The sequence below is a fragment of the Tursiops truncatus genome, chromosome 15 (genome assembly GCF_011762595.2).
Source record: "Tursiops truncatus isolate mTurTru1 chromosome 15, mTurTru1.mat.Y, whole genome shotgun sequence".
Taxonomy (NCBI): Eukaryota; Metazoa; Chordata; class Mammalia; order Artiodactyla; family Delphinidae; genus Tursiops; species Tursiops truncatus.
The window spans coordinates 36,415,864-36,441,760 of NC_047048.1; the positions used below are offsets into that span (position 1 = coordinate 36,415,864).

Here is a 25,897-nt window from a genome sequence, read left to right on the forward strand (position 1 = left end):
AATCGTTCTCCTAATCCCCCTTAGGTCGTTTGTGTGCATGAGGCTGGCAGGCTCTTGGGTCTGCTTGATATGTCTGAGTGCCTGGTGGGCTCGATCCCAGCAGGGGGAGGGGTCTTCCCAGCCGTCCCCGGGCCAGGATCTAATTGGAGGCAGGCCTAGGATCTCACCCCCGTGCGCACCCCCTCCCTGGCCCCGTTACGGACTGCAGAGTGAGACTGGCGGGTGTGCACTGAACTTCGGGCCCCGTGGGAGCAGCGTGGTCACCATCCCCCGGGAGCGTCTGCAAGCCGGTGTGGAGTACACCTTCAACCTGACCGTATGGAAGGCAGGCCGCAAGGAGGAGGTCACCAACCAGACGGTGGGTGCTGCCCTGGCCCAGCCCTGGGTGGAGCTACCGGCCCCCAGGGTGGGGGGAACTGCCAGAGAGGCTGAGTGCACAGGGCCCCTGCCTGCACATAGTACCGAGTACCCTTTTTTTTTTTTTTTTTAAATTATCTTTGGCTGCGTTGGGTCTTTGTTGCTGCGTGTGGGCTTTCTCTAGTTGCGGTGAGTGGGAGCTACTCTTTGTTGGGGTGTGCAGGCTTCTCATTGTGGTGGCTTCTCTTGTTGTGGAGCACGGGCTCTAGACATGTGGGCTTCAGTAGTTGTGGCACACGGGCTCAGTAGTTGTGGCACACGGGCTCAGTAGTTGTGGCTCACGGGCTCTAGAGCACAGGCTCAGTAGTTGTGGCACGTGGGCTTAGCTGCTCCGCGGCATGTGGGATCTTCCCGGGCCAGGGCCCGAACCTGTGTCGTTTGCATTGGCAGGCAGATTCTTAACCACTGTGCCACCAGGGAAGTCCCCGAGCACCCATTTTTCAGGGTTTTTTTGGTTTTTTGGTTTTTTGTTTTAGTACTTCTAGAAGCTATTGGTTTTAAGTCATTATTACCCTTGATGTTAATTCTACTTAACAAGATGCTCCTCTGGCATTGCTTTCTTCCAAAAAGGCCATAGCTGTGCACAAAGCTTAGAGGTACAGCACAGGCCCTAGTGGTTTGTGAGAAATTCACTGTCCCCGCAGCACTGAAGGCCACTAGCGAGGAGACACGTCCCTTCCCCAGAGCATGGTGTCCCCTCCCTGAATGAGGAGGGCCTGTTCTTGCCTGTGTGTGGAGCACGCTCTCTCTCCCTCCTTAAGCTGCCAGACGGTCAGGACCACGTATGCTTGGCCCCATGGCACCACTCCTGCTGCTGTAACAGGAGTGGGTGCATCAGGCCCTGCTGGTGCCTGGGATGGGGTGTCCATCCCCCGTGCCAGGTTTCTGCCCGGAGTGGCTGTCTGGGGCTGTCTGATGTGGGCCCCACCCCCAGTGCAGAGAGCAGTGGGAGGCTCAGACGGGGCTGCGCTGAGCTGAGCTATGCTTGTCCCCACGCAGACACTAGTCCATCTGTACTTTCACGCCTCTGTTTATCTGTTTGTAGCTGAGCACCTGTTGAGTGCCTGCTGTGTGCCAGGCCCAAGACTGGCCCGGGGTGCTGCAGAAAATAAGCCCATCATGGTCTGCACTTCATTAAATTCCCTCCTCCCCCATCCTCCTCCCCTGTTCCTCGCCAATCCTAGGAGTCACAAAACGATACAAACATCCTGGGTGAGGGCTGAGCTCATGGCCCCACAGAACCTGGGCTTCGGGCTGACTTAGGAGTTGGCTGGGTCTGAGAGGAGCTTCTGCAAGTGGGAGAATGGCAGGGGCAGGGGCCCTGCTCTTTCATGGGTTTCACTACCACCCACCACACGGGGCAGACCCAAGGGTCTGGGCCTCAGGAGCAGAGCCCCAATCCGGAGGCTCCTGGCCAGGGTGGGCATGCCTCTCTCTAATCCTGCCCGGCCTCTAGGTGCTGATCCGGAGTGGCCGGGTACCCATCGTGTCCTTGGAGTGTGTGTCCTGCAAGGCGCAGGCGGTGTACGCAGTGAGCCGCAGCTCCTACGTGTACCTGGAGGGCCGCTGTGACAACTGCGGCGGGGGCTCCGAGCGCGGGGTGAGCAGGGGGCCCCAGGTGGGGACCAAAGTTGGTGGGCCTGGGGGAGACCCGCCCCTGAGCACCTGTGATCTGGGTGCCCTCTCAGCGCTGGGCCGCGCGCAGCTTTAGCAATGAGACACTGGTGCTGGATGAGACAACCACGTCCACGGGCAGTGCGGGCATGCGGCTGGTGGTGCGGCGCGGCGTGCTACGGGACGGCGAGGGCTACACATTCACGCTCACGGTGCTGGGCCACTCGGGCCAGGAGCAGGGCTGCGCCTCCATCCATCTTGCCCCGAACCGCCCTCCACTGGGGGGTTCCTGCCGCCTTTTCCCACTCGAGGCCGTGCGCGCCCTCACCACCAAGGTGCACTTCAAGTGTGTGGGTGAGTACGGCCCACAGGCCCTGGTGATGGGGGGCACATTGGGACCCCGCTGATGCCCTGGGGTCCCACAGGCTGGCAGGATGAGGAGGACGCGGGTGCTCCACTGGTGTATGTCCTGCTGCTGCGGCGCTGTCACCAGGGCCACTGCGAGGAGTTCTGTGTCTACAAGGGCAGCCTCTCCACCTATGGGGCCGTGCTGCCACCTGGCTTTGCGCCCCACTTTGTGGTGGGCCTGGCTGTGGTTGTGCAGGACCAACTGGGTGCCGCCGTGGTCGCCCTCAACAGGTGAGCCTGTGCCCGTGGAACAGGGCCTGGCTGGGGGTGGGAGGGGGACCCGCCACCTGTTCATCCACAGCCTCTGCCCACAGGTCTCTGGCCATCACCCTGCCAGAGCCCCCCGGAGAGTCCCCCGACGGCCCCCCAGATCTCACGCCCTGGCTGTACAGCCTCACAGAGAGCACGCTGCCTGGGCTGCTGCGCCAGGCCGACCCCCAGCACGTCATCGAGTACTCGCTGGCCCTCATCGCTGTGCTCAATGAGGTCAGTGCGGCTGAGGAGCCCCTCCTGCGCTGGCCTCTGTGCTGGGGGTGGCCCAGACCCCCTCTCCTGACCAGGGCCTCGGCACCACTCCTGCTCCCAGCAGCACCCACTTGCGGGGCCCTCCCCAGTGCCAGGCTGCCTCCTCCTCTCCTTGTGCCCCTAGCCCCCACGTGGGGTCCTGGGGAATACCCCTTTTGCCCTTGACACAGGGCTCGAGTTGCCGCTGGTGTTAGGCAGCGGCCGAGATGCCTGCCCTTGGTCAGCCTGCACTGTAGGCCGGGCTGCCCATCTACTGCTGACGGCTCCCCTGTGCCTGCAGTACGAGCAGGCCCTGGCCATGGTGGCAGAGCCAGACCCCAGGCGGCAGCTGCGCGCCCAGATACGCAAGAATGTCACCGAGACCCTGGTCTCCCTGCGGGTTAACACCGTGGACGACATCCAGCAGGTTGCAGCCGCCCTGGCCCAGTGCACGGTAGGACGAGATACAGGCCCTGTGGCAGCCCTGAGCCCCCAACCCTGACGACCTGCGAGCTCCTTTCCTAGCCAAGTCTGTGTGGCCACGTGCCCATTCTCAGCTGTCCCAGCATGAGCCACGGGTGCCCCCCAGGGTGACCCTGCGGGGGTCCAGGGCACAAGGCCCAGGTGTGGGGAGGGGCGAGCCTGTTTTGTACTCTCGCCTGTGGGCCTGTGGTTACACCTGACTCCGCCACCCTGGCCTAGGACTCAGCAGCCGGGCTGGGCTGGGCTCTGTCTTGACGGCGGGGAGGGGACTGTGCTCAGGGTGGCAGGGGATTGCTGCCGAGGCCTTGTGGAGGAGAAGGGAGGGGAAGGTTTTCTGGGTGGGGGTCGCCCTGTCTGTGACATGGCTTACTTGGCTGTGTGTGTGGCCGGGGTGGCCATTGGGGCCACATTACCTTGAACTCTGCCTGTGTGTGTGGAAGAGCCACTGAAGGGCTCCTGGCAGAGATGCCCATGGGTGTAGCCGTGTTTGGCATGGATTTTCCAGCTGCAACATGAAAGGTGGTTTGGAACAGCTCCACGGAGGTGGGGAGGCCGCTGTCACAGAGGCTGCTCCAGGATCACAGCGAGCATGGCGGAGCCAAGCTGGGCTGAGGGACAGAAGTGGGGGGAGCTGCTGCTGAGTGGCCCCTACCTGGCCTGGGTCAGCTGGGCTGGAGTGGGGCTGGACATGGTGATGGGCTCCCTGCAGGTGTCCAGCTGGGAATTCGTGTGCCGCTCGTGCCTGAAGAAGACACTGCACAAGCTAGAGGGCATGATGCGCATCCTGCAGGCTGAGACCGCTGCGGGCACTGGGACGCCCACTGCCATTGCTGACAGCATCCTCAACATCACAGGTGTGGGCGCCTGCTGGTCCCCGGACCTTCCCCCACCTCTCCCCCACCTCTACCCCCCTTCCAATCTCTGCCCCCCACTGGACCTCTCCCTCCAACCTCTCCCCCAACCTCTCTGCCACCTCTCCCCCCACCAGACCTCTCCCCAAACCGGACCTCTCCCCCCAACCTTTCCCCATGATCCCTCTCCCCACTTCTCCGCCTAATCTCTCCTATCCGTAGGTGACCTCATCCACCTGGCCAGCTCGGACGTGCAGGGCCCACAGCCCTCGGAGCTGGGGGCAGAGCCGCCGTCACTACTGGTGGCATCCAGGGCCTACCAGCTCTCATCGGCCCTCATGGGTATCCTCATGCGCTCCCGTGTGCTCAACGAGGAGCCCCTGACCCTGGCGGGTGAAGAGATCGTGGCACAGGGCAAGCGCTCGGATCCACTGAGTCTGCTGTGCCAGGGCGACGCCTCGGGCCCCGGCTGCCACTTCTCCATCCCCACAGCCTTCAGCGGGGCCCTGTCCAACCTCAGTGATGTGGTGCAACTCATCCTCCTCGTCGACTCCAACCCCTTCCCCTTTGGCTACATCAGCAACTACACTGTCTCCACCAAGGTGGCGTCCATGGCTTTCCAGACACAGGCCGGCACCCAGATCCCCATTGGGCAGCTGGCCTCAGAGCGCGCCATCACCGTGAAGGTGCCCAACAACTCAGACCAAGCTGCCCAGGGTCACCGCATCCCTGCTGGCTCCGCTATCGTCCAGCCCCAGGCCTCAGTCAGTGTCGTGGTCACCCCCGAGAACAGCAACCCTGAGGCCGGGCTTCACCTGCAGCTTACTTTCATGGTGCTGAACGGTGCGTGGCATGGCGGGGCCCTCGGTGGGCGGCCTCCTCTTCCCTCCTGTGGCCCAGCCTGTGTGGGGCAGTGGGGTGGCCAGGTGAACAGGTGTTTCTCGCGGGCACCCCCAACTCGTGGCCTTCGGTAAAGTCTGTCTCCTGCTTCGTGGAGCCCTGGGGGCCTGGCTGGAGGACAGTGGGGTGGCTGGGGAGGGCTTCTGGGGTTGTCCCCTGGGGTGTGTGAGCTGCCCGAGCAGGGGTCTGAGCCTGCACATGCCACCCGCAGAGCACTACCTGCCAGAGGAGCCTGAGCCCTACCTGGCCGCCTACCTACACGCTATGCCCTGGCCCAACGAGCACAACTGCTCAGCCAGCAGGAGGATCAGCCTGGAGGTCCTGGCAGGCGACGACCACAGGCCTTACACCTTCTTCATCGCCCCGGGGTGAGCACGTCCTGCCCTGGACCTGGGAGCAGTGGGACTTGTTGGCGGGGTGGGGCTGATCTCTGAGGGCAGGTGGACATGGTCGGATCCGTACGTGCCAGGGCCCAGGGGCTCCCTGTGGGGTTTGGGGAGCAGGCCAGGTCTGGCCATGACACCCCCAATTCTCCCAGGACCAGAGATCTGGGCGCTAGCTACTACCTGAACCTGACCAGCCACTTCCGATGGTCAGCACTGGAGGTGTCCGTGGGTCTGTACACGTCCCTCTGCCAGTACTTCAGCGAGAAGGAGATGGCATGGCGGACAGAGGGCCTCGTGCCCCTAGAGGAGACCTCGCCCAGCCAGGCTGTCTGCCTCACCCGCCACCTCACCGCCTTCGGTGCCAGTCTCTTTGTGCCTCCCAGCCACGTCCACTTCATCTTCCCCGTGAGTGGTGCTGCATCCTTGGACTTCTGGGGAGCCCCAGCTCCGCCCTGAGCAGGCGAGGGCTGGGCTGCGCCCCTGGGGCCTGATGGCTCTGTCTCCCTAGGAGCCAGCCTCAAGCGTGAACTACATCGTCCTGCTGACGTGCACTGTGTGCCTGGTGACCTACGCGGTCACGGCTGTGATCCTGCGTAAGCTGGACCAGCTGGACATCAGCCGGGTCCGCGTCATCCCGTTCTGCGGGAAGGGGGGTCGCTTCAAGTATGAGATCCTGGTCAAGACCGGCTGGGGCCGGGGCTCAGGTGAGGGGGGCTGCCTTCCTGATTGGGACTCTTGTAATAGAGGGGTGGCTTCCAGCAGGGGTTTGGGTCACCATGGCTGTGCCAAGCAGCAGCTCGTTCATCTGCACCTGTGGGCATGCAGTGGGCTCGTAGTCCCTGTGGGCAGCCGCTGACGTGCGCAGCCGGGTGGAACAGCCTGACGATTGGTGTGGGAAATGATTATTAAATGGTAATAAGTCGTCCTGGTGAAAAGATTGTTTTCAAGACATCAAAAGCTCTTGAATTTTGGTTAAAAATGTGGAAAGTAACTTGATGATGTGGAGTTAGTACAGTGTAACATAAAGCGTTAGACGCTGAGAACTAAAGTGCCTTATTTGTTTGTGGGAAACTTACCAAGAGTAGTTTGAGCAGCACTTGCCTTCTCATCTGTAATTGCCACCCGAGGGGGCATCTTTGTGCCTCGGCCAGCGGACACTTCGCTGCCGACCTCTTGTCATGCTCTCCTCTCTGTGAAGTACCTCTGAGAGTTCTTTCCACGTGAAGTTTTTGCTGGCATCCATTGCTATGTGACGTCTTCGTCCTTTTTGTCTCAACGATTGCTCTCACTCATGTTGGTGAGTTTGCTGTCAGCGACAGCCTCTCCAGAGCCCCTGGGGCAGCGGCAGCGACAGTGGCCCCGTGGTCGGCTGTTTCTTCAGTCGTGTGTTTGCCTTTGATGCAAATTTCGCTTCCTTGGTACCATTTTTCATTTCTATGCTGTGCTTTCATCTTTGTCACTTGGTTCTCTCTTTTATCTTTAAAATTTTTTTTGGCTGCGTTGGGTCTTCGTTGCTGCTTGCACAGGCTTTCTCTAGCTGAGGTGAGTGGGGGTCTACTCTTCATTGCAGTGCGTGGGCTTCTTTCTCACTGTGGTGGCTTCTCTTGTGGAGCACGGGCTCTAGGTGTGCAGGCTTCAGTAGTTGCAGCACGTGGGCTCAGTAGTTGTGGCACACGGGCTTAGTTGCTCCGCGGCATGTGGGATCTTCCCGGACCAGGGCACGAACCCGTGTCCCCTGCATCGGCAGGCGGACTCTCAACCACTGCGCCACCAGGGAAGCCCCTTATTTTTAGTTTTTAAATTTTTTTTGGTCCTCTGTGTTGATGACCCACTTTTATAAAACGTCGTGTAGGTTTATCACTGGGGACATGGGGCAACACTGCTGTGCACTTGGTGGTCCGTGTGGGGACTGAGAGGTGTATGGTGACTGGTCACCAGCAGCCTCTGGGAGAGGTGATGTCACCCATCAGGACATGCATCTCTTGTGTAGCGGACTGAAGGCTGGCAGCCACCTTCACGTTCCACACTGTTACTCGTAGTTAAGGCACCACCACAACTGGCATTTGAATTGTGTCACTGGGGGCCGTTCATTTAATGGTTTGAGGCGACTGAGATCCATTTGTATCAGAGCCACAGGGTGGGGGCTGCCTGTGCCTGTCGAAGGAAGGTTGTCAGGGCAGACCCGCCCGGGGTCAATGTCTGGTGGGCGGCAAACCCAGAGTCCTGCCCCCTGTTCTGACGTCCTTCAGGGACCACAGCTCATGTGGGCATCATGCTGTACGGGGCGGACAGCCGCAGCGGCCACCGGCACCTGGATGGGGACGGAGCCTTCCACCGCAACAGCCTGGACATTTTCCAGATCGCCACCCCACACAGCCTGGGCAGCGTGTGGAAGATCCGCGTGTGGCATGACAACAAAGGTCTGGGGGCCCCGCTGCTGCCGCCCCCACCCCCCTGCTGCCCCACCCAGCTCTGACCACCCTGCCCCTCCCCTCTGCAGGGCTGAGCCCCGCCTGGTTCCTGCAGCACATCATCGTCAGGGACCTGCAGAACGCCCGCAGCACCTTCTTCCTGGTCAACGACTGGCTGTCAGTGGAGACGGAGGCCAACGGGGGCCTGGTGGAGAAGGAGGTGCTGGCGGCAAGTAAGGCCCTGCCCCGGTGGCGGGGCCATGGGGTGGGGGTGGGGGGCTGGGGCGCCTGGCCCTGGGATCTCCTGAAGCCCTCCTGTCCCCGCCCAGGTGATGTGGCCCTGCAGCGGTTCCAGCGCCTCCTGGTGGCCGAACTGCAGCGCGGCTTCTTTGACAAACATGTCTGGCTCTCCATGTGGGACCGGCCACCTCGGAGCCGCTTTACACGTGTCCAGCGAGCCACGTGCTGCGTCCTCCTCATCTGCCTCTTCCTGGGTGCCAACGCCGTGTGGTACGGTGCTGTGGGAGATGCTACCTACAGGTGGGTGCTGTGGGGGTCGGTACGCCCTCTCTCTGCCCAACCCCCAACCCCTCCTGCCCCACCCCCCAAGCCGGCCCGTCTCTCCTCTCCTGCCACAGTGTGAGGCCCGCGTCCAGTCTGATCCCACTGAGCATCGACACCATTGCCGTCGGCCTGGTGTCCAGCCTGGTTGTCTACCCCGTCTACCTGGCCATCCTGTTCCTCTTCCGGATGTCCCGGAGCAAGGTGGGTGGGGCTCCTGGAGCATGGGCACGGCTGCCCCTGCCAAGGGCTGTGCTGTTCAGTATAGCAGCTAGAGAGGGGTCAGGAGCCAGGGGAGAGATGCAGGGTGTCAGAATCAGGAGTGAACAGGGGTCACTGCTGACACCACTGAAGCAAACAGGACTGGCTGGGGAACTGGCTGATGCCCATGTCTCATAAGAAAGGGTCATATACCATGACAAGTGGCATTTCCCCCAGGAACCCAGAATGGACATCCTTAGCTGTATGTGGCTGGGTTTTTTTTGGGGGGGGGGGCAGGGTTTTTTTTTTGTTTTTTTTAAATTTTTGGTCATGCCATGGGGCATGCAGGATCTTAGTTCCCCAAATAGGGATCGAACCCACGCCCTCTGCAGTGGAAGCACGGAGTCCTAACCAGTAGACTGCCAGGGAATTTCCCGTATGTGGCTGTTTTTATATATATCTGTGTGTGTGTGTATATTTATACATATATATATATATATATATATATTTTTTTTTTTTTTTTTTTTTTTTGGCTGCGTTGGGTTTTCATTGCTGTGTGCAGGCTTTCTCTAGTTGCGGCGAGTGGGGGCTACTCTTCGTTTTGGTCCACGGGCTTCTCATTGCAGTGGCTTCTCTTGTTGCACAGCGTGGGCTCTAGGCACACAAGCTTCAGTAGTTGTGGCACACAGGCTTAGTAGTTGTGGCTCACGGGCTCTAGAGCACAGGCTCAGTAGTTGTGGCACACGGGCTTAGTTGCTCTGCGGCATGTGGGATCTTCCCAGACCAGGAATCGAACCTGTGTCCCCTGCATTGGCAGGCGGATTCTTAACCACTGTGCCACCAGGGAAGTCCCTGGCTGTTTATATTTAAATTGATTAAAATTAGATAAAATTAAAACTTCAGCTTCTCCATTACACCAGCCACACTTCAGGTGTTCTTCATTGGCATGTGGCAGGTAGTTCCTGTGATGGACAATGAAGGTGTAGAATGTGTGCATCTAGAACATTCTCCAGGAGAGCACTGCTCTAGACTCTGCCTGCCAGGAGCGAGCATGCCTCCCCACAGCAGGGGCCCAAGCTGCCTCCCACTGACCGCCTGCCTCTCCTGCAGGTGGCCGGGGGCCCGAGCCCCACACCAGCAGGGCCGCAGGCGCTGGACATGGACAGCTGCCTGGACTCATCTGTGCTGGACAGCTCCGTACTTGCCTTCCCAGGACTCGGCGCTGAGGTGCGGGCTCCCCAGGGCCTGCCCGGATGGGGTCGTGTTCTGGGCAGCCTGGAATCAGGTTTCCTCTGTGCTTCTCAACAGGCCTTTGCTGGACAAATGAAACATGACTTATTTGTGGAGGATTCTAAAAGGTGGGGGTCTCTAGAGGAAACGTGAGCCATTTCTCCTGTAGGTCAGCTGCGCCTCGCATGTGCCGCGTCACGTGTCCTCGTCCGTGTGTCGTGGGGCTGTCCTGGGAGTGTTTGCTCAGCAGCACCGCATGTCCACGTGTGATGGGACTTGGGTTGGGTATGTGTGCAGACGCGTCCTCTGGGCTCCCCTTGCTGACCTGTCGCCTGCAGCCTGGTGTGCTGGCCATCCAGCGAAGGCACCCTCAGTTGGCCAGACTTGCTGAGTGACCCGTCCGTCATGGGCAGCACCCTGCAGCGGCTGGCCCGGGGCCGGATGGGCCGCACGCCGGGCCCGGAGGATGACGGTCTCTCCCTGGTCAGCCCCTCCTCACCTGCCAAATACTTCTCAGCTTCAGGTGGGTGAGCAGGGGTGGGGAGGGTGGTGTCCCCCAGCTCCCCCCAGGAGGAGGGAAGGCTCCAGGGCTGACACATTTTGCTCCCTCCAGATGAAGACCTGATCCGGCAGATCCTGGCTGAAGGGGCTGGCAGCCTGGCCCCCACCCAGGACACTCAAGGAGAAACAGATCTGCTCGCTGGCCTGTGAGTGCCCAGCTCCTGGGGGTGGGGGGCAGCAGGGAGCCCAGCCAAGTAACCCTGCTCCCTGTCTGGGCCTGCCCTCGTGCTGTCCAGCCAGTGTGGGGCTGGGGCGAAGTTGTTAGGCCTCAGAGTCCCTCATCTGTTGAAAGACCTCGTGGGGTCACCAGGGCCCAGCCAGTGTTCCCTTTAGGGTGGCAGGAGGGAGGGATGTTTGAGTAACAAAAGGCCACCAGTGTGAGGATGGCAGAACCTGCCATGATGCAGGGTCGTTGCAGCCTTTTAAATAGTTAATGTTTTTCCTTTTGACTCTATTTCAATTTCATGGTTTTTCTTTTCTTTTTTTTTGGCCGCACGGTGGGGCTTAGTTCTCTGACCAGGGATTGAACCTGGGCCCTGGCAGTGAAAGTGCCGAGTCCTAACCACTGGACCGCCAGGGAATTCCCTTCAGTTTTATGTTTTTAAGAATGTCTCAACTTCTTGGCTGGTTTCCAATTTAATAACAAAGATTCACATAGAATTACCTCATACCTCTTTTCTCATGTGTACCTACTTTAATATCCGTATTTCCATTCCTTCTAACTATTCTAATTTTCAAGCAACCAAAAATTACTGAGATATACGAACTTTCCCAGAACACAGAGAAAAAGGTAAAGCTTCTCAATTTGTTTAACGAAGACAGATAACCATGCCGTGATAGAATTTTAATGAAGGAATTGCCAATCAATTTGGAAACCTATGCTATGAGGAAGCCCTGGTAGTAATTAGCAGCTGACCACCCCACCATCTCCAGCCCAGAGCCCTCCCTGACACCCAGGTCCAGACATCCACCTGCCAGTAAGCAACTTCTCCACTTGAGTGTCCAGGGCAGCACAGACTTGCACAGCAACACGAGATGTCTCAGGAAAGGGCAGGTGCACTCTTGGACCAACCAAGACAAAACTCTTAGATTCATTCTTGACTCCTCTCTTTTCAAGTACTTCCTCACACGAGCCTTTAACAGATTCTGTCTGCTACTTTCCAGATTCGGAATCTGACCTTCTCTCCACCTGCCCTTGCACCTACCATCCAAACATCATCCTCTGCCTGGACCATTCCAGGGCTGACTCAGCAGAGTCCTGTTCCTTCCTTACAGCTCACCTTCCTTCTCCCTGCAGCAGACCCTGCCACTGCCCTCCTGGGGTGGGGAGGGGGGCACATTGGTATGGGCTGTTGGTGGGAGGCCTCAGCTCTTCGCCATCTGGACCTCAGCACTAGGCTGCTTGAGCGTCCTCACAACATGGCGACCAAAGTGAGTGGTCCAGGAGAACGAGGTGGAAGCCATAGTGTCCTTTGTGGCCCAGCCCCTTATTCACACACAATCATTTCCACAGTATCCTCTTGGTTAGGAGGAAAGCATCACTGGGGCCATCCCGCAGGTGACCTGCTGCAACTGGGCACAGTCCTCACAATGCTCCCCCAACCACACCTGATCTGGCCCCACCCCCTCCCTGTCCCTCTCTTGCCACCTCCGTCACCCACTTCCTTTGGCTGTGGCTTCCGTTGCTCTTCTGTCCTCATCTTTTATATTTGCTGCTCCCTCTGCCTGGAGGGTTCTTCCCAAGACAGGAGCCTCACCTTCTACTTCCTTCAGGTCTCCTCTCAGATACTTCCTGATCAGAGCCTTCCTTCCTGCCCCGTGTAAATAAAGTAAAAGGCACGGGAATGTGGGCGCGTGCTCGTGCAGGGCAGAAACAGGCTTCTGTCTCCGTGTCCTCCCCTGCTTCGCTTATGCTTTCTGTCTGCTTCCCCCACCAGCATGTGCACATGACATGCACACGGACTGTGCTCGTCTCAGTGCGTAGAGCAGGGCCTGGCATCTAGTTAGGGGACGTCATGCTGGTTGTGACCGAAGGAATCAGTGAACCCAATCAGACATAGCCTTTGCTCTCCTGCAGCTTAGAGTCAAATGTCAAACTCTATGTATTCTAGCTGAACCACTGATCCCGATACGACTTGTTTCTATCTGCATGTAAAATGTAAACACACATAGAGAAAAAGGACTAGAAATAACTATTAACACTGCTGTTCCTTGCATGATGGAAATCTATTTTCTACAAATAGTTTATGCTACTTTTATAATCAGAAAAATCCATTTCAAGAGAAAAGTGTGTCCTGTATATTCATGTCTGTTCTCTCTGTGCTGTCCCACCTCCAGAAGCCATAATGCCTTTTATTCCCTGGGAGACGCACAAAACCAGAAAGGTTTGCCGCCACTCAGCGGCAGGCGTGTCTGGAGGTCCATTCTCTTCAGGGCACAGTGGTGCAGACCCGCTGCTAAGTGTGTGCACTTTGTCCCCAGTTCATGGCTGTCACCATCTTCCCTCTTTTCTTTCTCCCCCTTCTCTCCTCTCTGCTCTGGCTCCTGTAGCTGCCCTGTCTCTGTAGCAGCTCTGGAGCCCGGAAGGTCAGGTCGGGTGGCGCCGGGAGAGACAGGCAGCTCGGCATGTGAAAGACACACGTACGTTTCCTTGTCCAGAAGCCGGTCTTTGGTTTCGCGGCCTGGTGTGCTGGCACAGAGATCAGGCTGGGGGACCAGGCTGGAGGCCGGATGGTGGCGCTGTGGGGGGCGATGGCTGCTGGAGCGGTGGCTGCTGGAGGGGCAACAGGTCACAGTGATGTGAGGCGAGGACCGGGTCCCGGAGGAGGTGACCTGGCCCCTCCCCAGAGTGACCAGTGGTGTTCTGGCCTTCAGCACCATCTCCACCTGGCTTGGGGCAGTGTCCTCTCTCTCCATGGACCAGGAGAAGGGAATGGACGGGCCCAGAGAGGTGGGCTGGCCGCGCCTTGGGTGGCGTGTGGGCCGACAGGTGAGTGCTGGCTGCTTTGCCTGTGCCTCAGGTGCAGTGCCCCTGGTGAGAGGAATCAGACGCTGATACTGCCAGGGGAGAGGGGGCTGCCCAGCCCAAGCCTGACGTGGGAGCAGCCCCAGCCGGCAGAGCTGTCCAGGACAGGTGCGCTCCCGAATCCCCAGGTTGGCCCTCCCCACCCCTTCCTCTGTGCTGCTGATGACCTGTCTGTGTCTGCCTCCCCAGGGCTGGTGGAGGGTCTGCGGAAACGACTGCTGCCGGCCTGGTGTGCGCCCCTGGCCCACGGGCTCAGCCTGCTCCTGGTGGCCGTGGCCGTGGGGGTGTCAGGGTGGGTCGGCGCTGGCTTCCCCCCCAGCGTGTCTGTCATGTGGCTCCTCTCAAGCAGCTCCAGCTTCCTGGCTTCGTTCCTCTGCTGGGAGCCACTCAAGGTAAGTGGGATGCAGGGGGGCCAGGCTGCCAGCCTCTGGCACCCATGGGCCCCTCTGATGCTAGCCCTGGTCCAGGTCCTGCTGGAAGCTCTGTATTTCTCACTGGTGGCCAAGCGGCTGCACCCTGATGAGGATGATACGCTGGTGGAAAGCCCAGCCGTGACGCCCGTGAGCGAGCGTGTGCCCCGCGTGCGGCCGCCCCATGGCTTTGCGCTCTTCCTGGCAAAGGAGGAAGCCCGAAAGGTCAAGAGGCTGCACAGGATGCTGAGGGTGAGCTCAGGCCACGCAGCCAGCACCTGCCCTCCCTCTCTGGCCTCCTGGCCAGGGCAGCATCTTCCAGGAGGTCCTGCCTTTCTCAAAAGTCTCACCTGCACCCTCTTTCTGACCACCAAAGGCCCTTTAGCAGGTGGTGTAGGGCTCTGCAGCCCCCACCCCAACTCCCTCCTATCACCTCCTGGCCCATCCTCCTGCCCAACTCAAATGCCTGCTCCTTCTTGGCCTCACTGGGCCCTGGTGCGGCTTCTTGGCCTTCACGGACCATGTCTGCCCCCAGGCCTGGCTCTCAGCACAAGGCCCCCTGGCTGTGGGCACTTTGCTGCCCAGCATCCGGAAGCCCTGCTCTGTCACGGGTGGGGTGGGGGCAGGCAGGATTCGGCTGACTCCGGGTCGTCCCTGCCCCCCAGGGCCTTCTGGTATACATGTTCTTCCTGCTGGTGACGCTGCTGGCCAACTATGGGGACACCTCGTGCCACGACCATGCCTACCGCCTGCAGAGCGCCATCAAGCAGGAGCTGGACAGCCAGGCCTTCCTGGCCATCACCCGGTATGGACGCCCCGATATGCAGGCACAGGTCTTTTTGGCCAGGGTGGTGCTGATGCTGACCAGGGTCCACCTTGATCCTGTCCTTGGTCCAACCCAGCCCCTAGGGGATATCGGGAAGTACCTCAATACATTTTTGGTTGTCAGAACTGGAGTGGGTGTTGCTGACAATGGGTAGAGACCACAGATACTGCTCAACACCCTGGCTGAGGAACCAGGTTGTGCCTCGTCCCCTGGGGTAGCACTGGCCGCCTCCCCCTGGCTGGGCCGGGGCTGCAGTAGCAATGCTGTCTGGGCCTCTGACCTCTGGTGGGCACCGGAAGCTGAAGGATGGAGCATGTGACTCTGTCTGGTGTGGTCAGGTCTGATGAGTTCTGGCCGTGGATGTCCCACGTGCTGCTCCCCTACATCCACGGGAACCCGTCGAGACCAGAGCTGGGGCCCCCACGACTGCGGCAGGTGCGGCTACAGGAAGGTGAGCTGGGGTGGGGCACCCTGCCACTTACCCATCCTTTTTTCCAAAGAGAAGCCTTTGGCCAGGGTCTGGTTCCAACTCCCTTAGCTGGGTGACCTCCCTGCCTCAGTTTCTCGATGTGTAGGTGAGACAGTGACATCTATCTTCTGGGCTGCTGGGAGGGTTCGGTGAGATCCCATAGAGCTCAGCCTAGGAGGCTGGTGAACAGTCAATGCTCCTGGTTTGGCCGGGCTCATTCCCCAGCCCTCTGCTTTCAGCGCTCTGCCTGGACCCTCCTGGCTCAGGGGCCCCTACATGCTTAGCAGCCTCAGGGGGCTTCAGCACCAGCGACTACGGCATTGGCTGGGGGAGTGCTGCCCACAACGGCTCTGAGATGTGGGCCTACTCGGCGCCAGACCTGCTGGGGTGAGCACGGAGGGCAGGTCAGGGTGCCCAGGGGGCAGGGGGAGTTCCCCAGAGGAGCCCCTCGTTCCAGCCCACTCCCACGTTCTGCATGGCGCCGGCTCTGACACTGTCCTCCTCCCTGGCAGCGTCTGGTACTGGGGCTCCTGTGCCGTGTATGACAGCGGGGGCTACGTGCAGGAGCTGGGGCCCAGCCTGGAAGAGAGCCGCGCGCAGCTGGGCTTCCTGCAGCTGCACAACTGGATCGACAACAGGTGGGCGCCCTGCCCTCAGCCCCTCCCGAACCCCGCCCACTGTGCACATCAGTCACATCTGCGGGCTGGCTCACTCCTGCGCCCAGCTTCGCTGCTGCTTATCATCCCCTGAAGGAGCCCAGCGAGCCCGCCTGCAGCCCCGCGGCCTCCCCAGTGCACGCCTCACCCTCCCAACAACCTGACCCCAAGCCTCTTCTGCGAGCGCATCGGCTTCTCCTGGCGCGTCCCCTTCCTTCCCACCCCGTCTGACTCCGGGCCCTCCGCGCAGGAGCCGTGCAGTGTTCGTGGAGCTCACGCACTACAGCCCGGCGGTGGGGCTGCACGCCGCCGTCACGCTGCGCCTGGAGTTCCCGGCGGCCGGACACGCCGTAGCGGCGCTCAGCGTCCGCCCGTTCGCGCTGCGGCGCCTTAGCGCTGGCCTCTCGCTGCCGCTGCTCACCTCGGTAGGCCCCGCCCCGGCCCCGCCCCGGCCCCGGATGGCTCCGCCCCTGTCCTGACCCCTCCCCGGCCCCGCCCCCACAGGTGAGCCTGCTGCTGTTCGCTGTGTACTTCTCCGCGGCTGAGGTGGGCGCCTGGCGCAGGGAGGGGCGTGCGCGCGCCACGCGGCCTGGGACCTGGGCGCGGTGGCTGCTGGTGGCGCTGACGGCGGCTGCAGCGCTGGTGCGCCTGGCCCAGCTGGGCGCCGCTGACCGCCAGTGGACCCGCTTCCTGCGCGGCCGCCCGCGCCGCTTTACCAGCTTCGAGCAGGTGGCACAGCTGAGCGCCGTGGCCCGCGGCCTGACCGCCTCGCTGCTCTTCTTGCTTTTGGTCAAGGTGAGTGTTGGGCCGGTGTGCCCGGGGCGAGCCGGCGTTGGCGGGGTCGGTAGGCTGACGCCCTCTGTCCACAGGCTGCCCAGCAGCTGCGCTTTGTGCGCCAGTGGTCGGTTTTCGGCAAGACGCTGTGCCGGGCCCTGCCAGAGCTCGTGGGGGCGGCCTTAGGCCTGGTGGTGCTCGCCGTGGCCTACGCGCAACTGGCTGTCCTGGTAGGTGCCAGTGGGGCCATCGGAGAGGGTGGTTTAGCCCAGGCCGCGCCTCACTCATGCCGCCTTCCCCACAGTTGGTCTCCTCCTGCGTGGACTCACTTCGGAGCGCTGCCCGGGCCCTCCTGGTGCTGTGTCCCGAGGCTGGGGGTCCTGCCCTGTGCCCTGCGGAGTCCTGGCGCCTGTCCCCTGTGCTATGCACGGGGCTCTGGGCCCTGCGGCTGTGGGGTGCCCTGAGGCTGGGGGCAGTCCTCCTGCGGTGGCGGTACCACGCTCTGCGTGGGGAGCTGTACCGCCCAGCTTGGGAGCCGCAGGACTACGAGATGGTGGAACTGTTCTTGCGCCGGCTGCGCCTCTGGATGGGCTTCAGCAAAGTCAAGGAGGTGGGTACGGCCCAGTGGGGGGGAGAGGGACGCACCCTGGGCCCAGCTGAGCCCAGGGCGCAGCCGGACTGACCGAGCCCCTGTGCCGCCCCCAGTTCCGCCACAAAGTCCGCTTTGAAGGGATGGAGCCCCTGCCCTCCCGCTCATCCAGGGGCTCCAAGTCTTCTCCGGATGTGCCCCCACCCAGCGGAGGCTCCGACGCCTCCCGCCCCTCCACCTCCTCCAGCCAGCTGGATGGGCTGAGCGTGGGCTTGGGCCGGCCAGGGCCCCGAGGGGAGCCCGAACCTGAGCCCTCCCGTCTCCAAGCCGTGTTTGAGGCCCTACTCGCCCAGTTTGACCGACTCAACCAGGCCACGGAGGATGTCTACCAGCTGGAGCAGCGGCTGCAGAGCCTGCATGGCCGCAGGAGCAGCGGGCCCACAGCCTCACCTCCCCCTAGCCCCTCCCCAGGCCTGAGGCCAGTCCTGCCCAGCCGCCTTGTCCGGGTCAGTGGAGGCGTTGGCTTGGCTATAGGCCCCAGCAGGGCATCCCTGCGGGCCAAGAACAAGATCCACCCCAGCAGCACTTAGTCCCAGGGGATCTGGGCTCATGCCTCTTCTCTGGGGTGGGCCTGTGGCTTCACTCTGGCCCCTCAGAGCCAGAGCAGACACCGCTCAGTATTATTACCTTCTGCCACCCTCGAGGTTTCAGGCCAGGCAGAACAGCTGCACGCAGGTCCCCCAGAGAGCAGGCAGCACTTGTGTCTCTCTGTGGGCTTCAGCACTTTAAAGAGGCCGCGTGGCCAGCTAGGACCCAGGGTCCCCTCCCCAGTTCCCTGTGGGAGGACACAACAGTATTGGACTGAGTGCCCGGCCTCTGAGATGCTAATTTATTTCCCAAGTCCTCAGGTACAGCGGGCTGTGCCCGGCCCCACCTCCTGGGCAGACATCTCCCCCTTGCTAGGATCCAGGCTATGGGGGATGGAACCTGCACCTCCTGTCATCCTCCTCCCTAAATTATTACCTCCTCTGTCCCCCTGCTGAGTGCATTCACCTCCAGCTGCCGCTGTGTGTCTATTGTCTGTCAGTAATTTATGTGGGGTTAAAATGTATATATTTTTGTACGTCGCTTTTATTTTTCAATAGGGCCAAGGGGCCTGGTGGCTGAAACAGCCTGTGCCCACTGTCACCCACCTTAAGGGGGAGCTGGGACTGCAGAGCTGGCCTCCCTCCCCAGACACCTGCCCACACGGCTAGGGAAGCAACAGCCACTTCTTGGCTCCAAGTCTGGCCTTGGGCAGGTGCTGGGCAGAGAGGACAGTTGGAGGGGTGTAACCACCCCGGGCCCTTCTTGTCACCACCATGGCCTTATTCTCCTCCCCTGCCCAGGCCTGCTGGTGGGTCTGGGTGAGGGGCAGCACCAGTGCATGGCACGGGGCCCTAGGGTGGGTAAGGGGAAAGATCTCTCCCCGGGGGCTGGCTCCCGGGCCAGGGGAGGTGAGCATGACAGTGCACATGTGAGGCTTTCCTGAGGGCAAGGCCCCAACAGCAGCCTGACAGGCCCCCTCCCCACTCCAGTGGGCATGGCCAAAGCTACAGCCTTGATCCCACCCCACCCAACAGACGAAGTCAAATAAATGAGTTGACTGACCGTTCCAGTGTCCGTGTCCACTCCGGTGTCTGTGTCCACGCACACAGGCCTGGGCCACACCAGCACTTTATTTGCACAAATAAATACCACCCAGTGTGCCTCATGGGGGCAGGGAGAGTCCGGCAGCACGGCTGCTCAGGTGACAGCTGGGGGAGCCCAGGCACGTGCTCAGCATCTCAGAGAAGCCCCAACAGGACCAGGCACCAGCCCCCGTGCAGCCTCACACAAACTCAGTGAAGTCATCCACGGAGGAGACGAGGCGCTTCCGCTGGCCTGTCTCGTAGGTGGGCGTGGACTCAGCTGGGGCCTGCGTGGGGGCCTTGGCGTGGCCAGGAGGGTGAGTCTGCAACAGGGGCAGGCTGGCGTTTGAGTAGTGGGCTTCCTCACGGATCTGAGGGAGAGGGAGCTTCAGCAGCAAGTCCAGGAGGGGCGACACATGCTCCCCAGGCTGGATACCAGCACCCCCAGTCAGCCATCACGTCTCTGAGGGAGCGCCCCCACCCCCAATGCCCAGCATGCCCATGGCCCAACCTCCCTACCCGGTGGCGGAGCCGCTTGATGTGGCGGAGCCTGGCAATCCACTTGGAGGGATAGGTGTCGGTGGGGTTGGAGCGGCTGTGGTGCACCTGCGAGGCCATCTGGGGTGGGGAGGGCAGAACAGTGAGCCCTGCACAGGTGGCACCTGTGGGCCTGTCCCACCCACCTCCCGGGGGCCACCTCTGCTCACATTTGCGTGCAGGGCCATCTGACGGGCCACGAAGGGCAGGTTTCGGTCGGACACGATCTTGGCCACGCTGGTGTCCACGAGGCCCTCCATGTCTGGGGAGACACAGCACTCATGTGGGGCTCAGAGCCCCGGGTGCCTCCCCACCTGGCCCCGCGCCTCACCTTTCCTGCACTGCAGCGACACCAGGTTGCACTCATAATCCAGGGGAGTGATGATCACGTGGACAAAGTTGAACTGGCCCTGCCCGGACAAGAGCAGGGGTCACCCCAGCACCAAGGGCCACTTTCTGCCACCCCACACTTAGCCCAGGAGGGCAGCTGGCTCGTTGGTTAGATGCTCGCTAACTCAGCACATGTAGCCGCCACCTGCACACCCACACTTACTTCTCACCTGGCCTGGGGGCCACCACCCTGTCACCCCTCTACTGCCTCACGTACAGCCTGCATAAGCCAGACGGTCACACAGCTCCCAATCCCTCCACACTGCCCAGGGCTTCTGTGCTGCCCAGGAGACACCTGCCTCACTGTTGGTTGAGAGTAGCAATGTGGAGCTCCTGGGCCGCCCAGGATGGCACACGGAGCATCCACACCTCAGGCCCCTCTGAGGGGTGTGTGTGTGTGTGTCTGTGTGTCTGTGTGTGTCTGTGTGTCTGTGTGTCTGTGTGTGTCCCCCGCCCCCCCCCCCAACAGCTCTACAATGCAGGAGGCCCACTTCGGCCTCCCCAGACACTCCTGCCTCTACCAGAGTCTCTGCCCCAAACCTCAGGGGGTCTGTGTTCAGTGACCTCCTGCAAGGCTGCTCAATGCACTCAGAATAAATCCCAACGCCCCTGAGCACTGGCACCTCAGACCCTGGGCTGCGCCAGGCACCTGCCCACTCGGCCTTGCAGCTCATCCACACATGGCCACCCTGTGACAAGCCACCTGCACTGAGCCCGCCTCCTCCCCATGGGACCTCGAGCCCCAGCGACTTCCTCTAGGAAAGCGGGTGATACCAGGCCCAGCCCAACCGCTGAGCGACGACATGAGGGACGGACTGGGGGACAGGGCTCAGGGTTGTTACAAGCAAACGCTGCGTACCCACCACCTGCCGTGCACCCGCCAAGCACAGTCGCACAAAACCCACAGCAGTGCACGGCTCCAAGAGGAAACCAACGGGTATTGTCCTCATCACAGAAGAGGACACGGCCCAGGTGGGGGCCCGCCACCTCAGGGGGTTACACAAGCGGGTCGTGATGTCACCAACGCTGACCCAGCGAAGCTCGCTATCTCTGCTCAACACAGAACAGGGGGCACTTGCCCAGAGAGATCCGGCTTCCAGCCTGGGGCCCAGATCCACGCCCACCTGCCCTTTGGGCCCCTTGCTCACTTTGATGGTGCCGAGCTTGAAGTCCTCGCCAGAGTCATTGTAGACAATGGACACGAAGTCGTTGCCCAGGTGGCGCTTCTTGTCACAGCGATGCTTGTCCACGTCCTTGGTGGGCATCAGGGTGGCGATGTGGAAGACGGCTGCAGGGCGGAGCGGAGCTGAGCGGGGTGGCGCCAACCCAGGCAGGGTGCCAGTGAGGGCTCCTCAGGCTGAGGCTGGGGGCCAGGACAGGTGGCAGTGGGTGCAGCCCTCAGTGCCCCTGAGAGGAGGGCTAGGTTTCTCCGGAGGCTCCTGAGGGCCTGCAGGAGCTGGGAGGAGCGGGCGGGGGAGGGCACACACCTTGCATGATGTCGTCATGCCAGCAGTAGGTGAACTGGCCGTCCTCGCCGCACACGTCCAGGCCGCCCAGGTACACCTTGTCCGGCTGGCAGTCCTTGAGCTCGATGAGCTTGCCCAGCCCCGTCAGGAATTCTGTGTACCTGTAGGAGCCATGCTCATTGGACAGGATGGCGAGCTCACTGTTGCTCTGCAGGGAGACAAGCGGGGCACGGTGGCACCTGCTCCCAGGCCACCCCCCAGCCACATGCTGCCCCTCCCTGGCTCTCAGGACCCCAAGGGCTTGTTGCTGCTGGGGACCCAGAGGAGGGGTGACTGGTGTGGCTGGGCAGACAGCCCCACTTCTGCCATCGACCCGACTTGGCGAGGAAGCTTCATTCAGGGTGAGGCAGCTTCATTCCCGTCGTTGCCCAGGTGTGTCACCCCGCTCCCCCACTCTCTCGTAACTAGCCTGTCACTAAACTGGGCCAGCTCAGCTTCAGAACACACCCAGAGCCCTCGGCACCCCTCTGTCCCTGCTCCTCCAACCTGCCTCTCACTCCACCCACTGCTGCACCTCTGCCAGTTCTCAGCCTCAGCCGGAGGGTGCTTTTGAGACTCAGGTCGAGTCAACTTGAACCCTTCGCTTGGAACCACCTGAGGCCCTCCCATCTCACTGGGTGCTGAGTTCCTACCACAGCCCCACTTCCCGCCCCCACCCCGCCCGGCACCCCTCCCCTCTGCGCTGGCCCAGGAGCGCACTATGCCGCCCCCACCTGCATGTGCGCTCGCCTCCCTCACTTCTTCCACGTCTGCACTCCATGTCACCTCCCTCGGATCAGCGACATGAAAAGCGTGTCGCTCACACCTGCGCAGGCTCCCTGGACCCGCCACCTCCTCCTCCTCCTCAGTCCTCGCCACTCCGTGCACCACGTGCTCACACACTATCTGTCACTCTCACTCCTGGATCCCTGGCACGGAGCTCAATGGGCACCCGACACTCCAGCGGCCCTGCAGTGACCAAGCTCTGCGGAGGACAAGGGCCCAGACCCCCCCGCCCCAGTGGGGTGGACGCCCAGTTCTGCCCAGCATGCAGGCTGGCCCCTGCCAGCCTGGCAGCCTCACCTGGCCTTCTCCCACGTACAGGACGGCGATCTTGTGTGTGTCATACGATGGGATCTGGTCAAGGAGCTGCACTGACCGCTCAAAAGACTGTAGCCACAGAGCCCTGCCTGAGCCCAGGGCAGAGGCTGTCCCCTACCACCAGCCCTGCCCAGCAAGCCCCAGCCCAATGCCTGTCCAGGAGAGGCCTCTCCTCACGCAGGCAGGTTACCGCAGGCTGCCGTGGGGACCTGAGGCCCTAGCCCTCCACGAGCCTGGGCTATAGCCCCCACTGCCCAGCCCTGGGGCATCATCCCACTGTGCACCCCCAGCCAGGCTCCAGGGGGACCCTGAGGGGAGAGAGGGCCCGCCTACCTCATTGGGTAAAAGGATTGGCTTGTTGGACTCATCACCGAAGAAAGGTGAGTGGTAGAGCTGCAGGAACACAAAGCTGCAGGGGAAGAGAGATGATAGGGGCTGGGCTTGGAGCTACAAGCCCAGGTTCAGGGTCTCAGCCAATACGGTCACAGCCCATGTGGAGAGCAGCAGGGCCCGAGCCTCATCACCCAAGGAGCTACTCTCTCCTGTGGCTCCGAGCAGCCACGGGGCAGAGGATGTGCAGACCTGTACCCCAGCCTGCTCTGTCCTGGGCCCCTCAGGCACCACGTCCCCACAGGGAACATCCGGGCACTCCCACCAGGAGGGCGAGGCTCACCTAGGGTTGATACCCGGCACCTTCTCGGTATTGGAGGTCCCAGCTCTGCTCTTGAAGGCGTCCCTCTCCACCCTCTTGCCCCTGCGTGACGGGGCCGAATCAGAGATAGTGTAGCCTCGAGGCCGCAGCCCACTGGGGGAGCGGGGACAGCTGGAAGGCAAGGGACCCTCAGGCTGGGTGGGACCCTGGCCCTGGCTCTCTTCGCCTGGGGCTGACCAGGCAGCACCTTCCCTGTCCAGGATCCCTGACTGTGACCGGGCCTTGGCCTCAGGGCTCAGCCGGCCGACATCAGCCTTGTCCCCAGGGTCCCCAAGGATGTCCTGCAGCGTCTGTAGTTCAGGCGATGAGCTTGACTTGCTCAGGGGCTGCGAGGGCTGGAAGGCGAGCTCCACAGAGGGCCGGGAGCCCTCAGAGGAGATGGCCCGCTCGATGGGGATCCCCCCAGCAGCCAACTCCTCGGCGTGGAATGACTTCTCCTCCTGGCTGGAGGTCGAAGATGACTGCAAAGAGTATATCCAAAGAAAATCTTCATCAAGAGGCACCACTGAGGGGACTTCCCTAGTGGCGCAGTGGCTAAGAATCCTCCTGCTAATGCAGGGGACACAGGTTCGAGCCCTGGTCTGGGAAGATCCCACATGCCACGAAGCAACTAAGCCCGTGCGCCACAGCTACTAAGCCTGTGCTCTAGAGCCCGCGAGCCACAACTACTGAAGCCCATGCGCCTAGAGCCTGTGCTCCACAGCAAGAGAAGCTACCACATCGAGAAGCCCGCGCACCTCAACCAAGAGTAGCCCCCGCTCGCTGCAACTAGAGAAAAACCCATGCACAGCAACGAAGAGCCAACACAGCCAAAAATAAATTTAAAAAAACCAACAACAATGAAAATTCAATATACTAAAAAAAAAAAAAAAAGAGGCACCACTGATCCCACCTGGAGGCAACAAGGCCCCACCCATCCTCCAGCCCAGGGCCATGGAGCTGCCCAGCACCGAACTGATGGTCCCCCCATCCCCTGAAAGCACCTCCCTGTGCCCCACGCTCAGCAGAGGAGACAAGAGCCTCGCAGACGAAAGGATACCAGCAATGAGAAGCTATATCCCTGGGTAGACCACTGGAAAACCCCACACTGTCTTACAGCAGGGACTTGGTAGAACATCTAGCCGTTTTTTTAGATAAGAAAAGGCAAGGGGATGGGGTGGGCGGAACAGTGGAAAAACTTTCTAGAGTTCAGAGCAAATCAGTGATGTGCCACAAAGCGTAAGGTGGAGGTCCCACACCTGCCCCCACCCCCGACTCAGCCCCTGCCTCAGCCCCCGCCTCCCACCCGACCCCCCCCCGCCCCAGTAGCTGGGCTTGAGGTCTAGAGGCCTGCCTGGCCATGGAGGTCCAGATGGCAGCACCAACAGGGACCCTCAGGCCGGCTCTGGTCCCCAGCTGCACTCACCCTGCTGAAAGCTTCAGCGTGCCGATAGCGCCCGTCTGTGCCTAGGGTTGCCTCAAAGTCTTCCAGTTCGGGGGGCTCCACTGGCAAACTAGCCTCGCCTGGACTTCCCTCCTCCAGAACTACTGCAGAGTCTGGAAAGACACACACGGTGCTGCTGGGTGCCAGCCCGGCCGCCAGGAGCTCACGTGGCCTCAGGGGTACCAGCTTTTCCCCCACGAGAGGGCACAGTGGCCCCCCAGCAGGGCCACCCCCTCCCATCGAGCCAGCTGGAGGAGGGCACTCTTGAGCACCCTGGGTATGAGCCCTAACACAGGGTGTCTCCTACATGGGCTCCCAGGGGTCAGGATGAGAGGACATCTGCCTCCTCTAGTCCCCACCCATCCACCCCAGTGTCCACAGAAGCCACCTCTGCTCCTTCAGCAAGGCAGGTGGGCAAGGGCAGGCCGGACTCCCATGAGGAAGCCCCCCACCCCCCGCCCCGCCTGAGACGGGGCCTCCGCTCAGGAGGAGGGCATGCCTACACCAGCCCTCAGGAACTGGGGAGAAGCCAGAGCTCCTCCCTGCTTGGCCCCGGTCGAAAGACTGCAGCGGGAAAGTCCCTGTGTGGGAACACAGGCTCAGGAGCCATTCTGGAGAGCGGAGGCTCGCCTTCCGAGTCCAGGCCGACTCCGAGCCGGGCGCACTTAGGAGAGAGCATGACGCCCCCAAGCCGCGTTTCCTGTGCCAGCACCAGGGCGAGGGGGGTGAGAAGAAGCAACCGGGTTAGCGCCGCCCACACGCAGCCCCGCACACGCGCAGTCCATTAGCTGCCCATAAGAGCCCCTCTGCCACTGCACGCTCCTAGCTGGCTCCTGCCCATGCAATAGGGCCCGGGCGGCTGGAGCCCCGAGCAGGCCACACCCTCCCTGCCGGGGCCTGGGAGCCACGGGCCAGAAGCCGGTCTGCAAGGCCCTCGGCCAGCCTACTGTGAAAGGTAGACACGTCCCAATTTGTGGATTCACAAAGCCAGTCAGAGCACCAGGGGCCAGGGCAGGGGCAGCTCGGCCGAGGCCCAGAGCCAGGCTCGTACCCCAAGAGCTATCCTCCGTCGGCCTCTGGGGTTCAGTTGCCCGAGGTCACCTCCTCAGGCCTGAAGGGGCTAGGAGGGCCTGTCTGGCTCAGGAACAGAGCTCAGCCATGAAAGCGCGAGACAGTGGGGGTTCCCGCTGGCAAAGCAAACGCATTCGGCACCAATGTCCTCGTGCGAGTCAGGGCCCTGCACCCAGAGGGCGACGAGAGGCTGAGGTGCCATCATGGAGGGG

At 61.5% G+C, this 25,897-nt stretch overlaps 2 protein-coding genes across 26 annotated transcripts in view; one reads left to right on the forward strand and one right to left on the reverse strand.

Annotated features, from left to right (window-relative positions):
• Nucleotides 1–18,926, forward strand: part of PKD1 (polycystin 1, transient receptor potential channel interacting) — a 47,419-nt gene extending 28,493 nt beyond the window's left edge. For 3 of the 8 annotated variants that reach the window (XM_033839620.2, XM_073792428.1, XM_073792431.1), the window contains 32 exons: nucleotides 209–358; nucleotides 1,874–2,017; nucleotides 2,106–2,385; nucleotides 2,457–2,670; nucleotides 2,754–2,925; nucleotides 3,245–3,397; nucleotides 4,136–4,280; nucleotides 4,500–5,120; nucleotides 5,389–5,545; nucleotides 5,716–5,968; nucleotides 6,072–6,267; nucleotides 7,813–7,983; nucleotides 8,064–8,207; nucleotides 8,304–8,514; nucleotides 8,613–8,739; nucleotides 9,847–9,963; nucleotides 10,045–10,094; nucleotides 10,305–10,489; nucleotides 10,580–10,673; nucleotides 13,078–13,167; nucleotides 13,548–13,660; nucleotides 13,742–13,944; nucleotides 14,020–14,214; nucleotides 14,628–14,767; nucleotides 15,127–15,239; nucleotides 15,497–15,644; nucleotides 15,770–15,895; nucleotides 16,164–16,338; nucleotides 16,418–16,708; nucleotides 16,783–16,917; nucleotides 16,992–17,297; nucleotides 17,393–18,926. In XM_033839620.2, coding sequence (XP_033695511.1) covers nucleotides 209–358; nucleotides 1,874–2,017; nucleotides 2,106–2,385; nucleotides 2,457–2,670; nucleotides 2,754–2,925; nucleotides 3,245–3,397; nucleotides 4,136–4,280; nucleotides 4,500–5,120; nucleotides 5,389–5,545; nucleotides 5,716–5,968; nucleotides 6,072–6,267; nucleotides 7,813–7,983; nucleotides 8,064–8,207; nucleotides 8,304–8,514; nucleotides 8,613–8,739; nucleotides 9,847–9,963; nucleotides 10,045–10,094; nucleotides 10,305–10,489; nucleotides 10,580–10,673; nucleotides 13,078–13,167; nucleotides 13,548–13,660; nucleotides 13,742–13,944; nucleotides 14,020–14,214; nucleotides 14,628–14,767; nucleotides 15,127–15,239; nucleotides 15,497–15,644; nucleotides 15,770–15,895; nucleotides 16,164–16,338; nucleotides 16,418–16,708; nucleotides 16,783–16,917; nucleotides 16,992–17,297; nucleotides 17,393–17,866 — 6,093 coding nt within the window. In that variant the 3' untranslated portion in view covers nucleotides 17,867–18,926. Of the gene's footprint in view, nucleotides 1–208; nucleotides 359–1,873; nucleotides 2,018–2,105; nucleotides 2,386–2,456; nucleotides 2,671–2,753; nucleotides 2,926–3,244; nucleotides 3,398–4,135; nucleotides 4,281–4,499; nucleotides 5,121–5,388; nucleotides 5,546–5,715; nucleotides 5,969–6,071; nucleotides 6,268–7,812; nucleotides 7,984–8,063; nucleotides 8,208–8,303; nucleotides 8,515–8,612; nucleotides 8,740–9,846; nucleotides 9,964–10,044; nucleotides 10,095–10,304; nucleotides 10,490–10,579; nucleotides 10,674–13,077; nucleotides 13,473–13,547; nucleotides 13,661–13,741; nucleotides 13,945–14,019; nucleotides 14,215–14,627; nucleotides 14,768–15,126; nucleotides 15,240–15,482; nucleotides 15,645–15,769; nucleotides 15,896–16,163; nucleotides 16,339–16,417; nucleotides 16,709–16,782; nucleotides 16,918–16,991; nucleotides 17,298–17,392 lie in introns of those variants that run through there. The other 5 variants (XM_033839624.2, XM_073792430.1, XM_073792429.1 and 2 more) reach the window with 5 other exon arrangements.
• Nucleotides 18,923–25,897, reverse strand: part of TSC2 (TSC complex subunit 2) — a 37,327-nt gene continuing 30,352 nt past the window's right edge. For 10 of the 18 annotated variants that reach the window (XM_033839633.2, XM_033839632.2, XM_073792434.1 and 7 more), the window contains 10 exons: nucleotides 24,597–24,727; nucleotides 23,153–23,652; nucleotides 22,813–22,888; nucleotides 22,462–22,548; nucleotides 21,361–21,547; nucleotides 21,022–21,161; nucleotides 19,815–19,893; nucleotides 19,654–19,745; nucleotides 19,466–19,564; nucleotides 18,923–19,317 (listed from right to left, as the gene is read on the reverse strand). In XM_033839633.2, the coding sequence (XP_033695524.1) occupies nucleotides 19,147–19,317; nucleotides 19,466–19,564; nucleotides 19,654–19,745; nucleotides 19,815–19,893; nucleotides 21,022–21,161; nucleotides 21,361–21,547; nucleotides 22,462–22,548; nucleotides 22,813–22,888; nucleotides 23,153–23,652; nucleotides 24,597–24,727 (1,562 nt within the window). In that variant the 3' untranslated portion in view covers nucleotides 18,923–19,146. Of the gene's footprint in view, nucleotides 19,318–19,465; nucleotides 19,565–19,653; nucleotides 19,746–19,814; nucleotides 19,894–21,021; nucleotides 21,237–21,360; nucleotides 21,548–22,461; nucleotides 22,569–22,812; nucleotides 22,889–23,152; nucleotides 23,653–24,596; nucleotides 24,728–25,897 lie in introns of those variants that run through there. The other 8 variants (XM_073792433.1, XM_033839631.2, XR_012326145.1 and 5 more) reach the window with 8 other exon arrangements.